Source organism: Prionailurus viverrinus, chromosome B1, assembly GCF_022837055.1.
Source record: "Prionailurus viverrinus isolate Anna chromosome B1, UM_Priviv_1.0, whole genome shotgun sequence".
Lineage (NCBI taxonomy): Eukaryota > Metazoa > Chordata > Mammalia > Carnivora > Felidae > Prionailurus > Prionailurus viverrinus.
Genome location: NC_062564.1, coordinates 49,309,783 through 49,324,587, shown reverse-complemented (window position 1 = coordinate 49,324,587; position 14,805 = coordinate 49,309,783). Strand labels below are relative to the sequence as shown.

General features: G+C 49.8%; 1 protein-coding gene across 2 annotated transcripts in view; it reads left to right on the top strand.

The window, feature by feature from the left end:
- Positions 1 to 14,046, top strand: part of SCARA5 (scavenger receptor class A member 5) — a 126,940-nt gene extending 112,894 nt beyond the window's left edge. Inside the window, exons 8-9 of one of the 2 annotated variants that reach the window (XM_047856944.1) lie at positions 1,757 to 1,951; positions 11,895 to 14,046. In XM_047856944.1, coding sequence (XP_047712900.1) covers positions 1,757 to 1,951; positions 11,895 to 12,031 — 332 coding nt within the window. In that variant the 3' untranslated portion in view covers positions 12,032 to 14,046. Of the gene's footprint in view, positions 1 to 1,753; positions 1,952 to 11,894 lie in introns of both variants that reach the window. The other variant, XM_047856943.1, reaches the window with a different exon arrangement.
- Positions 14,047 to 14,805: the final 759 nt, after the last annotated feature.

The following is a 14,805-nucleotide window of genomic DNA, read 5'->3' as shown; positions in this document are numbered from 1 at the left end:
AACAGCCTGTATGGCCTGACACTGACTTCCCAGCCAAACCCTGGTTTTGAGATGAGTCTAAGGCTTGTTTCAGCTGTTCCAGTGCTCTTTGAGTCCCCAAAATATCCCCTTGGAGAAATAAGGCAATGCTTTTAATGCAAAGGGATGAATCTTCATTCATTCATCCGTGGAGCACATTTACTGTTCATTTCCTAGAGCCAGGTTCTGTGTTAAATAGCTTATAGATGAATGTGATAGAGTTTCAGCCAGCAGAGAAGAAGGGGTGACCCAGGATTTCCTGAGTGTCTGCAGTGTACGAGGCATCATGCTCGGAGCCTTATACACATGACTTCCTTTAGGCTGCACAATAGCCCTCTGTGTTGTCCCCATGTCACAGTTGAGGAAATACCCTCAGAGAGGCTCTGAGTCTTTCTTAAGGTCATTCAGGTAGACCAAAGAGCCTTCTATGTGCCAGGCACTGTTCTAAGCTCTTCATGTCTTGCCATATCTCACTGATCCCCTGACACACAATTTCACATCACTGAAGTCTGGAAGCATCTAGCCATTGACATCATTTGCCACTGTAACTGGCAGAACTCTTTCCTTCTTAGTAGCATATATAGTTGCGATGTGCCATATAAAAAGTGGCATCTTTCAGTGAACTACTGTCTCCCGCTTACACATAGCGAGCGGCAGAGACAAAATCCACACCCAAGTCTGCTGGCTTCACACTCTCATGCTCACAGCCCAGTGGGGAAGTGGCCTTGAACGGTGGAACTCAGGGCTGAGACACTTCCCGGGGAGCTCCCCACCTACTGTGCTGGCACAGCAGGGCCACCTGCTCAGAGAGTCTGGATGTCCCTTGGTTTTCTCTGTTCCCCCTTCCCCCTCCTCCATGGTAGGCATGACTGCTGGTCACTGGGTCCCAAGAAGTAGAGAGAAATCCAGCAATCATATTCCTTGGGGATCTACCCAAATGAGTTAAAAACTTATGTCCGTACAAAACCCTGCCCAGGAGTGTTTATTGCACCTTGATTCATAATTGCCCAACTTTGGAAGCACGTGTCCTTCAGTTGGTGTATGGATAAATGAACTGTGGCACATCCAGACAATGGATTATTATTCTCTGCTCTCAAGAAATGGGCTATCAGGCCACAAAGAGACATGGGAGAACCTTAAATGCATATGTATACTATGTGATACCAACTGTACGACATTCTGGGAAAGACAAAGCTATAGAGACAGTAAAAAGATCAGCAGTCACCGGTGATCAGAGGCTGGGAAGTGAGACGGCGGGGCGCAGAGGATGTCTAGGGCAATAAAACTACTCTGTACGATACTATAATGGTGGATACACGTCAGTATACATTTGCCCGAACCTGCAGAATGTACACCAAGAATGAACCCGAAGGCAAACCGTGGACTCTGTGTGATTGTGATGTGTCGGTGTGGGTTCATCTTTACAACAGGTGCACCACTCTGGTGCAGGATGTCCACACTGGGGGAGGCTGGGCTTGTGTAGGGGCAAAGGGTGTATGGGAAATGTTTATACCTTCGTCTCCATTTTTCTGGAACTTAAAACTGCTCTGAGAAAATGAAGTCTGTTAAGAGAGAGAAAAAAAAAAGAAAGGTGGAGAGAAGCAGGCTGATTAAGGGCAGGATGAGACACCAGGGTTTCTGCTGGTCATGGTCTTGTGGGGGGGGGGGGTAGAGGAAAGTCAGGGCGGGGCAGGGGGGTGTCCAGAATACAGTGGTGACTGCCGGCTGCCCCCAGCAGGTAGCGTGGAGGCCGTGATGATCCGGCTGGTGAACGGCTCCGGCCCGCACGAGGGCCGGGTGGAGGTGTACCACGAGCGGCGCTGGGGCACCGTGTGTGACGACGGCTGGGACAAGAAAGACGGGGACGTGGTGTGCCGCATGCTGGGCTTCCGCGGTGTGGAGGAGGTGTACCGGACGGCTCGATTTGGGCAAGGTAAGCGCTCTGGGGGGCAGGGACACAGGGACCAGCTGGGTCTCCTCCCCAGAGCACGAGTCCCCTGCGCAGCGGTCCCACCGGGTGTCGCCTGGCCTCTGCCCCCGTGCTCCCTGTGGTGGGAGGTTCGCTGGCCCCCAGGCAAGGAGCTGTGCCCTCACACAGTTCTGATTATTAGAACACTCTTCCTTTCCTTGAATTGACTTCCTTTTATTTCCCATGTCCTGTCAGATTCCCCTGCGGACCCTCATTCTCAACCCTGCGTCTCAGGCGCGGATCTAAACCCACTCCCACTTAACTCTACTACATGTTTTTGTAAGTTTATTTATTTATTTTGAGAGAGAGAGAGAGAGAGAGAGAGAGAGCACACACACGAGCAAGCAGGAGAAGAGAGAGAGAGAGAGAGAGAGAGACAGAGTCCCAACCAGGCCCCCATGCTGTCAGCACAGAGCCCCAGGTGGGGCTTGAACTCACAAACCTGGAGAACATGACCTGAGCTGAAATCAAGAGTCGGATACTTAACCCACTGAGCTGCCCAGGCGTCCCTATTACATTTTTGTTATGGAGCCCAGTGAGTGCTGAACACTTAATGCACCCATTGTGTGCCTGGCCTGGCTCTAAACATGTGACAAATACTCGCTCACTGAATCCGTACAACACCTAGGAAGTGGATACAGAGATCATCCCTGCGTTCCAAATGCGGAAACAGAGGCACAGAGAGGTTGACTAACGTGCACAAGGTCGCACAGCTAGCAAATGGAAGAGCCTGGTTTCCCTCAGACCCCAGCAGGAGGCTTAGGAGGCCAGGCTCCCACCCACTCTGCTGGCTGTCCCTGCCCCTCTCCGAGTCCTTTCTTCTTCAGATGAATATCTCCGGTTACTTCATCTCGTCTTTATGTGACAGGATTTCGCCAAGTCTTCACCATTTTGCTGCTTTCCTTTCGACATGCTCAAGCATACCTCCCTTCCTGTGGATGGTACAAGAGACTTGGAGGGAGGGGTGCAGACGTTTTCTGGGCAGATAGCGGATTTGAACCGTCCACCGCTCTCCTGCTTCAAGGAGGACAGCTGTGCCCCAGCTCCAGTCCCCGTCCATGGTACTGCGTCTGTCCCCCAGGCTACCTCTCTGTATTAGTCTGCTCAGCCGCTGTAACAAAGAGCACAGACCTGTGGGGCTTAAACAACAGAGATTTATTTTCTCACAGTTCCGGAGGCTGCAAAGCGCACAATCAAGATGTCCATGGGTTTGGTTTCTCCTGAGGCCTCTCTCCTCAGCGTATAGATGGTCGTCTTCTCCCTGTGTCTTTACATGGTCTTCCCTCTGGATGGTGCCTCTGTCTCCTCTTTTATAAGGACGCAGTCATATTGGATAGCACCCCAATGACCTCATTTCACCTTAGTCACCTCTTTAAGGGGCCTGTCTCCAAACAGTCACATTCTCAAGTCCTGGGGTTAGGACTTCAACTTGGTAATTTGAGGAGACACAGTTCAGCACATAACACTCTCTAGACCTTGGCATGCTTGCTGTGACCACCACCTACTACACACAATCTGGGACCACTTATTTTTTTTTTTTGATGTTTATTCATTTTTGAGCGAGAGAGACAGAGTGCGAGCAGGGGAGGGGCAGAGAGAGGGAGACACGGAATCCGAAGCGGGCTCCAGGCTCCGAGCTGTCAGCACAGACCCTGACGTGGGGCTTGAATTCACGACCTGCGAGATCAGGACCTGAGCCGAAGTCGGACGCTTAACTGACTGGGCCACCCAGGCGCCCCGAGCTGGGACCATGAATTACACACCTGCCGACACGTGCTATAAACATCCATAGCGCCACACACACTTTCACACTCAAATATAAACATTCACGTTCACACATACTTTTTCCTCCATCAGACCTTGAACTTGAAGAAACCTGTGTTGAACCATAACTAAAACAACAGTCCCACGTGCACAAACCCAGTACTCCCCACGCCCTCAGGAGAGAGTGCTGACCCGTGGCTGTGTGAGCTTGTTGCTTCTCCAAGACTCTGAGTTTTGGCGTCCCCATCTGTAACTTAAAAGGGCTTGCGGGCTCTGATGTGCCTTCCAGCTTTGAGCCCCCTGGGATTGGAAATGCTCCTGTTCACCTGTCAAGAGGACCCAAGTTCTGACAGGTGTGGGGAGGGGTTTGGACTGATCCACTCATCCTCGGTTTCCAGGCCCCCCTTGTGGCCTGTGGAAAAACAGCTGGTCCCTGTGGGAGCTCCTTGTATCATGGAGTGGAGCCAGGCCTGTGTGCTGTCTTGCCTGACGCCATGGCTGCCCGACCCACCGGGCTCAATGGCTAAAGGGACTCATGGGATGGCATGAGAGGGGGGGCCAACACATCCTCTCCAGATAGGGAAACGGAGCCAGGTCACGTCCAGACCGGCCGGGACACCTCCACTCCTCTGAATCACCATTCATCTCATCCCCACCAGGGGCTGTTGTAACTTTTGTGCAGAATCTCAGCCCTTAGACCTCAGTAGCTGTTACAGACTGAAGGTTTGTGTCTCCCCCAATTTCCTGTATTAAAATCCTAACCCCCAGTGTGATGGGATTAGGAGGTGGGGTCTCTGGGAGGTGATTAGGTCGTGACAGTGGAGCCCTAATTATAGGACTAATGCTCTTACAAAAGGGACCCCAAAGAGTTCCGTCTTCCTCTTTCCCTGAGGAAGCGCAGAGAAGACAGTAGTCTCCAGCCCAAAAGAGAGCCCTCATCAGAGGCCGACCATGCTGGCAGCCTGACCTTGGACTTCCAGCCTCCAGGGCTGAGAGAAATAAGTGTCTGTTGTTTACAAGCCACCCAGTCAATGACACTTTGTTAGAGCAGTCTGGGCCGCCTAAGATGATCCCATTGACGGAAAGTGACGGGGTGAAATCTGTTGTGACAGCTGGCAGAGAGCAGCTGACCGACCCCACCCATCCTGGCCTCTCTACCAAAAGGCCGGAGCGTGTGGGGAGTTCAGAGAGTCCAGCTCCTCGGAGGGCAGCCCACCAGAGAGAGCACTTTCCTCCCACTTAAAGCTTTGGGCCGGATTTCAGCCTGTTTTCTTCAAGGAAACCGCCATCCCTGTTTAGATGAGGAGCTGGAACTGTAGGAACAGTCCCTGCTATTTCATTCTCGACTCCAGTGAGGACTCCTGCCTAGTAAGTGGAGGTAAAACCTTGTGGGGAAAAGAAAACCCAGAAACTCTTGGGGCGCCTGAGTGGCTCGGTTGGTTAAGTGGCTGCCTTCTGCATAGGTCATGATCTCACGGTTTGTGGGTTCAAGTCCCACATCAGGCTCTCTGCTGTCCATGTGGAGCCCTCTTCAGACCCTCTGTCCCCCTTTCTCTCTGCCCCTCCCCCCATTCTCTCTCTCTTTCTCTCTCTCTCTCTCTCTCCCTCTGTCTCTCTCTCTCTCAAAAATAAATAAACAAAAATTTCTTTAAAAACAACAACAACAGTGGCTAGGGGGTGCCTGGGTGGCTCAGTCAGCTGAGTGTCTGACTTCAAGCTCAGGTCATGATCTCACAGTTCATGAGTTCAAGCCCCACATCGGGCTCTGTGCTGACAGCTCGGAGCCTGGAGCCTGCTTTAGATTCTGTGTCTCCCTCTCTCTCTCTCTCTGCCCTTCCCCCACTCCTGCTCTGTCTCTCTCTGTCTCTCAAAAACAAAATAAAAAACGTTAAAAAAATAAAATAAAATAAACGGAAACTCTTTTAGAGAAACCAAAAGAAATCATTTGAATGTCATGGGCGGAGTTAGTCCCAAACAGACTCCGTGGCCTCTTTGATTCCCCCTTGACTTTTGTATCATGTGACACATGGGGAAGCTCTGAAATCGCCGCTGTAAACCAGTCAATGGAAAGCCAGACTCACTTTCCTGCACGTATCACACTTGCACTGTTATTTCCCCATCGCGGTCCAGTAACTTACGTCGTGTGATATTCGAGACCTCGACAGATCGGCGGGCCAGGTGTTATTAATGGGTTCACAGAGGGTAAGAGAAGGGGCTGACCCAGCCGAACCCTAAACCAGGCTGCACCGCCAGCTTTCCTCAGGCACCAGTGGGCACTGGGCTCAGTGGTGGGTGCAGGGTTGAGTGAACCTAGTCTCCAGCCTCAACAGGTTCAGTGTAGAGGAAAGACAGGCGTGTTTATCGACTCTGAACAGCATGGTGGGGGCTGTCAGGTTATGGTGGCCATGGGCGCAGTGGGCAAGGAACGCCGTCTCTCCTGGCAGCGATGGGGCCGTATATCAGATCCACCCTCTGACCGCAGCCTCCTTCCCCACCAGGGCCCCAATACCTCGTCCCGATCTGCCCATCCCCAGCCTCAGTCTCCCAAGCCCCACCCCTCCCTCCATGGCTTGGCTTCTCTCTGTGCCCTCTGGATCTGCTTCCTGCCTGCCAGCCAGGACCACGCGCCTATCCCCGTCCCGCTCTCCCCCACTCCTAATCCCACATCTGGCTGGTCCCTGGGTCCCACAGTGTCTACTCTCTGCCATCCCTTGAACCTGTCCCTTCATTCCCCCTGCTCTTGCCTTAGATGCCCAGGCAGGGCAGGGCAGAGCAGTGGTCAGGAGCTCAGGCTGTGGGTCAAACCTGAGTTAGAGTCCCAGATCTGCCACTTGGAGCCAGTGACCTGGAGTAGCTTCTGTGGCTTCCCCTAGCTTCAGCCCTTCCGCTATCGAAGGCTAATGGCAAACGCTAAATGAGATCACGTGTCTGGTGGTAAGCATGGCACGGGCCCTGTGGTGCACACTCCTCTGATATACGTTGGGCGGAGGTGGGGTGCCAGTCAAGGTGGGCGTATGGGGGCTGGGACCCTCCATGAGCCACTTCCTCACTGCTGCCTCACCTCCAGCTCCAGCCTGCCTCCTGCCGCCTTCCTCCTTGCAGCTGCCAGGGTTCTATCGGAAATGAGACCCTTCCTCCTCTGCCTCCCACCTCCCTCTCAGCCTTCAGCCACACGCAACCACTTGTGTTCTCCGAGCTCCCGTGGCTCTTTCGTGTCTCCGTATCTTCTCAGGCTCCGTCTGGGATGCCTTCCCCTCCTTCTTCATCTAGCTACCTCCTATTCAGCTTTTCAAATCAGCTCACTTATCAGCTCCTGAGGGGAGCTTTGCTGGCCACTTCCTTTCCCGCCCCACCCGTGCCCTGGGATGTCAGTGCCCCTACTCGGAGCTCCCCGGGTGTCACGTCTCTATCATGACACCTCTCACACCCTCCTGAGCTCTGATACATGTGTGAACACCTTTGTGCACGAGGCTTTACCTTCACAGCTCCAAAACCCAGGACTCTGCCTGGGACATACTAGGGTAAATGGATAAAGGCTGGAGGGAAGGAAAGGAGGGAGGGAAGAAGGGGCCGGGAGAAGGGAGGAAGGGAAGAAGGAAGGAAGGAACTTCTGTGCCTGCCTAATCTGGCTCCTCCCCCCGTAGAACACAAGGCACTGCCAGTCCCTCCCTGGCAGTTCTCTTGGGGGTCTGGCACCATAAAATTTTCCCTGGACAGGGCCCAAAAATCAGATTATCAGTTTCTCTGGCAAAAGGCGAGGAAAGAGCCGGATGGGAGAGACTTAAAGGTGTTTTTTGATTTTAAATTGGTCCAAGAGCTGTTGGAGAAGGAGCAAATGCAGACAGAGCAGATGGAGGGTGATGGCTGGAAGGAGGTCTAGGAAGGGGTGGAAGGAGCAGAGGGTAGCCCCGCTGGGAGGGAGCCTCATGTCTGCAGAGAAAATCTTTGTGTAAGACACATAGACAGAGGGAGTAAGGATGGGTACAAATGCAGACAGATTTGTGGGTGGGGGTGCGAGGGATGGAACTGGGGGTGTTCGCTTCTAATGATATCATCATTACCAGTGTTCGCCCCTTTTCTCTAAGATAAAGTCCAAATACTGGGAGGTGGCTTTGTGCACAGATCCACAAACATGAAAGGGCTAGGTAGGAAATATTTTAGGCTTTATGGGCCAAAGGTTTCTCGCCCTGCTCAACTCTGCACTTGTAGCATGAAAGCAACCACAGACAAAACATAATCAAACAGTGGGGCTGTGTTCCAACAAAATTTTGTTTACGAAAGCAGACGGTGGGTTGAACTGGTCCACGGTGCGCCACCCCCGACCTAGTGTTCGTGCTGGGTACTGTGTACCCGTGAGGAGCAAATACTGGCCTGCCGGCACATCAGAGGCCTGGGTCGTGGCCTCCTGCCCTTGGTCATCATGGGACAAGTCACTTCATCTTTCTGGGGCCTCAGTTTTCCCATCTCTTAAATACTCATTTGATACTTGTCTGGCTACCTCTGTGTGCAGCTCCGATGGGTGGATTCAGTGTAACTTATTTCTTCTATTAATGTTACTCCAAATAAACAGGTAGAAGGTCAAATGTTAGCTCCTTGAGGCAGAGATTTGTGTAGCTGTTTCCTCCTTTTTTGTTTGTTGATGTAGTCCAGACACCCAGAATAGTGCTGAGCATGGAAAAGGTCCTCAAATACATGTTGAATGAATGAATGAATGAATGAGGAGGATAGATTAAAATCTCCACTTACTCATCCCAACAACATCACCTTCAAACAGTGCCTAGTGTCTGAGTGTCAGAAGACCTGGCCTCTGGTCCCAATTTTGCCTCCTCAAGATAAACATGTCACCCTATTGCTTCCTTTTTCTGATCTGAACAGTGGGGCTTAGTTATCACGGGGCTTTGCTAGGGAGCTTGGAGAGCTAGCCCGAGACGGGCTTCTCAGACTTGAAGGCGCACATGAATCATGGGAGATCGTCTTGAAATGCACATTCTGATTCAAGCCCGGGTGGACCCCGGACTCTGCATTTTCAGCAAGCTCCCAGGTCATGCTGACGCTCCTGGTCTTGTGGCTACACTTGGAGGAATCGGATGTCAGTTCTAAAGCTGAAGTGGTGATTGGTGCAGAGAAATGGGAGTTCTAGGCTCTTTGACGTGGTGAGTGGCAGGGATGGTTCGCGGGTTAACGGGCCCTCCGGCGATGCCCCACACTGCCGTAATACTGCAGAGACCCGGCACTGCCGATTTAATGAGCCTATTCTCATTTTATGAGCTCTTCCATGACTGAACAATAGCCAGAACTCCCTGGCTAAACACCAACTGGAGTTTGGAGTTTCATGATCCTGTATACGCATTTGGGCTGGTTACCTTGGGTCTGTTCTGTATTTGTCAGTTTCCTTCATTTACTTCTTTATTTGTTTTGGGTGTGACTAATCCCACAGAGCTCTCGGGCCTGCAGGCTTTTCCTGGGTAATTTGTAAACTGGTGTATTTTCCAGGAGACATTTAATCTGCAAATTATTGCTAGGCCTCAAAGGGCTTATTGTGTAAGAGGCACAGGGTATCCGGCCAGGGAAGAGGCTCTTGTGAAGAAACAACGGCCAAGGCAGCGGAAGGAGGCCTCTCCTCCCAGCTCTGTCCCTGAATTCACTGCTCGGCAATCCCATGACAACAGATGCTGAAAATCTCTACATAACGAAAATATGTCTAAACCACATAGCTCATGTGGTAGATTTTGTGGGCAGTAAAATGGTTTAGATAACATCCTTTGTAAAGAGACTTCTCCTATGCAGTTCAAGAGCGAGTGACGGCTTTAAGGTTTTTACAGTCGTCTCAACCATTCCTCCACAAGGAGAGGTTATCTGGATGCTGAAAGTTGGGGCCGGGAGGAGACAGGGCTACTAGGATCAGGACACGGTACCAATTCCTGAGCTACCTTTTTTATAGGGTTTTGGTAGATTTCAAAGTCCTTTAAAAATCAGGAACAGGGGAACCTGGGTGGCTCAGTCAGTTGAGTGTCCGACTTCAGCTCAGGTCATAATCTCACAGTTCATGGGTTCAAGCCCTACCTCAGGCTCACTGTTGTCAGTGTGGAGCCTACTTGGGATTCTCTCTCTCTCCCTCTCTCCCTGCTTGCTCTCTCTCTCTCTCTCAAAAATAAAATAAACATTTAAAAAAGAAAAAAGAAAAATCAGGAACAATTTTTTACTTCATCTGGCTTGATCAGGTTGACACAGCTAATTTATGACCTTTAACCCCATGCTTTTTGGTGCCAGCTCATTGACCTAACAAGCTAGAGCACTGGAGTGACCAACAATCCTGGTGCAGCCAGCATGTACCTGGTTTCAGCACCAAAATTCTCACATCCTGGTAATTCCCTCCCAGTTTTAAAACTGAAATTGTTCCCCCGATGCGGCTGAGATTTGAATCAAGATCTGGCCTACTTATTGTAAAGCCCTGCTTCTGCTACATCAGTGCTTCTCAAATTTCTGTGCTTAACCTCTTGGTTAAAATGTAGATTCTGGTTCAGTAGTCCTAGGTGGGACCTGAAAGTTCTGCATTTCTTTTTTTTTTTTTTTTTTTTTTAAATATTTATGTATTTTTGAGAAAGAGAGACAGACAGAGCGTGGGCAGGGGAGAGGCAGAGAGAGAGGGAGACAGAATCTGAAGCAGGCTCCAGGCTCTGAGCTGTCCGCACAGAGCCCAATGCAGGGCTCAAACTCACGAACTGCAAGATCATGACCGGAGGTGAAGTCGGCTGGCCAACCAACTGAGCCACCCAGGTGCCCCCGAAGTTCTACATTTCTAATCAGCTCTGGGTAATGCCAATGCTGCTGGTCCAGGACCACACTTTGAGTAACCAGGCTCTAAGCCACTGCTTCTGTGGGTGTCCTGAAGCTCAGTCATGCTTCCAGAGGGCTCCCAAATGGGCTCCCACCATCTGGGGCGTGGCATGGCCATCCGCACAAGAGAGCGCACCAGAACCATGGGTGATGGTCCTGCCAGTTGATCAGCGGGAGCCCAGGTGACTTCTCTTGCAGCCCACTCCCCTCTCCATTGACCCCTGACTCCAGACAACCCCCCTCCATTCCTTCCTGGAGCCTCACCCAGCTGCTCTATTGCTCTGACATTCATTGGGGACCTTTATTGCCAAGTTTATGTCTCTCAAGGCTCTGGTACAATCCTAGGAAAGCCAACTAAAGGCTCCCCTGCATGGGCAACTTCAGACCAGTGGGTTGGTCTCCTTAAGATCTGGGTAAACGGGACTGGCTGCAGGTGGAGCTCATGTAGATTGTCTTAGGGACCTTGTATTTGGGGAACTGACCTAATTATGGTTGGGGATGCTTCTTCCTTTCATTAAATATATATATATATATATATATATATATATATATATATATACACACATGTATATATATATATATATATATATACATGTATATACACACACACACACATATATATATATATATATATATATATATGGCTATAATGTTAAATTCTGGGGTCCTCTGTCATTCTGGCACCACTGTTTGGAGTTCATAGAGTGAAACCATCTGCTTTAAATTTCAAAAGATTGGGGGTCATGTTGCGCAGACATACTTGGTTATAGGGCACTGGATCTGTCCAATCCAGGATCTGTCTGACATTGTCTCTCAGATTAGGCCGTGCTTGAGTACTCGTCAACAAAGACTGCAAGACATTGTATCTCAAAAGCTATGAGGTGTCTCATATAAAGTGTGCGCCGAGACCAACTTGGTCTTGAGTTTCAGACTCTGCAACTTACAAGTTGAGTAGCTCTGCACCATCTGTATCCTGAGCCTCTATAAAATGGGTATATTAATGTCTACCTCACAGCGCCATGCTCAGAATGGAGGAAGATCACACATGTGAATGTCTGCCGTGTAGGAGATACCAATAAATGTTGCCATCACTGCGATTGTTGTTACTCTGCCCTCAGGAAACTGAGCCTAGAAAATGAGTATTTGGTCTTGGTGGGGAGGAGAGGGCAAGGGGAAATGGCTCAATTTGAGAATTGCCAGCAGAGCCCGGGACAGCCCAGTTAAGAACAGACACAGCGGTGCTGTTTTTCTTCTGTCCTGCTCTCCTGCATATCTGCTAAGAAACCATGTTGACTTGTCCCTACAGGCACAGGGAGGATTTGGATGGATGATGTGGCCTGCAAGGGCACAGAAGATACCATCTTCCGCTGCAGCTTCTCCAAATGGGGGGTGACAAACTGCGGACACGCTGAAGATGCTGGGGTGACATGCAACAGACACTGAAACTGGGCACAGTCCACAGTCCGGGCCCTGCTGCCGAGCCTCCTTCCTGCATTCCTGGGGTGGGGGCATCGCTTGGGACCATGCCTCTGCCCTGCCCAGCCCAGCATCCCCCTCCCCCATATCCCTGTGCCAGGACCACAGTGGCCTGTCGTCATGCTCCTCTTGGACATCAGCTCCAAAGTGCAACTCTGGGATCCACTGCCTGTCTCTCCCTTCTACCAGGGTTCCTGCATGTGAAGCCCTGGGCAACTCGATCGTCATTTTGCCCGCCCTTCTAAGCACCATGCATCAGGACTCAACATCCATGCTCCCTTTGGTCTGTCAGTTAAATGCTGAGGGTATGTTGGCGAGAAACGCAGCAGTGGACACGGGAGGGTAGCATGACAGGTCATTTACTCTTCAGATAATTCCCTTAGGCCAAGAGTTTTGACATCTTCCTTCCCAGCAAGAGACCATACCAAATGATTCATTCTTCCCTCTCTTTACTCTGCCTCTGCACACCATTTGTTAGTCTGGGGAAGTGATATAGAGGAAGGGCCAGCTGTAGGAGTGAGAGGGAAACGCATGTCACATGCAGGAGGCAAGCTGGCTTTGGAAAAGAGGAGTGAAACTAACATCCAATGAGTGACTCCCATGTGTACTACACATCTTGGATGCTAAATTCATTTATCCACTTTGTAGCGTTTCTACAAGGCTTGTTAGCTTGGGTAAGACCTTACCTCTAGGTAGCACTCAACTGACCCATTCACGTGGCCAGTAAGATTGAAGATTGAGAATGACTAAACCATTGTTTCTACCTGCATCCTACTGTGTCTTTCCTAGGCTTGGGCAGGACACTCAGGTGCAAGACATGTGGGATTACAAGGTTACATACTCCATACTACAGAGTATAAGATTGGACGTGACTGGCTTCCAGGCCAACCAGGAGGAAGGCGATTTGGAGGGTGACATGGGGACTTATCTGGGTTCAACTGAGACCAGCGTTCATCATCTGACAGTCAGCCTTAAGGCCAACTTACCTGTGTCTCAGAGCTGTTTGGAGGTGAAGCTATCCAGGCTTCTTTGGGTGTGCTCCTATGATCAGAACGCATGTCCTTACGGATCCTGTAAGCGTGGAAGGAAATGACGATTTCCTATAACCTCTGGCAGAAGAAGGAGCCATGGACCTCTGCCAGTCCTCAATCTGCACCCCTCTCCTAGCGACAGGAAGATCATATTTTTCCTCTGACATGAGGAGGAGGTCAAACCAGGCCATATACATATTCTAGGACTAGGGAAGCTACATGGTAGTAAGTGAGCACAGACTCACCTCCCTTGGGGGAGTCACAAACTGAGTCAGGCCTCGGACACACAAATCCCTGTCACATGGGGTGAGTATCAGCTTAGCTGGGGAAAGTGACACCTGGGACCTCCCCCCGCCCCCCAGGTATAGGACCAGCAAAATTCCTGGCTGACAACAAAACCAATATGTGCTATTGGTTGTTCTTTGCTTACAGTATGCTTGTTATCCATTAATGTCCTAATGATCAGAGACTCTCCTGATCAATTGCTATGTTTACATAACACGCATGTACTCAAGCATCTTTCTCCAGGGCCAATATATGCATGCATATATGAACATAGCACTCTTTACTACATAGCTCAGCACATTGCAAAGTTTGCATTAAAAAGAGAAAATACTAAAGGTGGAAAGATGTCACACTGAATGAAATAAACCCCAGGTCATTTCTGGCAAAAAATCCAGCTATCCCATCGATGAAGACCCACATAACTTTCTTACGTGGTCTTTTCACTTAGGAAAACACAAGTCTTGTTTTACATCAAATAAAAATCACAATGATAAGTGTTTGAACCTTAACTGAAAAGTCTACTAGTTTACATATTTACTTACGAGGACATGGAAATAACCATGGATCTGTATTTCAGGGACTAAAGGAAATTAGGCCTGGCCTAAAATACATCAGACCTTTTGTAAGAAAGAATTTCAATAAAGCTAAGAACATGTCACTAACAAACTTTGTGTCACATTCTTTCTCATGAAATTCTGGTGAGCATGGGGGGACTGGTAAAAACTGGATGGTCTTATCATTTCTCACTGGGGATTGGTAGAATGGGCAGCTTATGAGAAGCTATCTTAATACTTCTGGAGCACAATAAACACAGTGTAGACCAAGAACATGGTGGAACACAATGTCTTAAGCCTTAGTAGGTAACCTAAGGAAGGGGTCCCAGGCAACAGAAAAATCAAGGCCCAGCTTATAAGAGAATTGCATTTTTATTCAATCAAGGAAAGAACACCTATTTCCTGACATCTCCAGAGTTGGTATTTGGGAATGAAAGGGTACTTCCTATAATCATCTTCCCTCTGTCATAACTAGAACGGTGTGCTTAATGCATAATTTCAAACATTGAGCAACACATGTAACACAAGACCGTGATCCTTGAGGAAGGGCAGCAAGTGGGGTAAGCCTACCCTGGCCTGGGCTCTCTGTCCGACTGTGGCACAGTTGAGGGAGCCCTGAGTCCAGGAATCTCACTAAGGTGAAGACACAAGGATTGGAGACAGGAGAGACAAAGGTGGCTGGAATTTGCAGGGCACAGTGCTCAAGAGTAGAGAACTATACAAAGAAAGTTCCAGAAAGGTGCATAAGGGTTCCCTTGAGTTGTCAGCTGAACAATAATCTGTGTGAATCCCATGAGGCCAGCTAGAACAACTTCTGAGGAAAGCACCATTACAAGAGCTCACACAGAGCTGAGAGTCTTTCAAGTTCTCT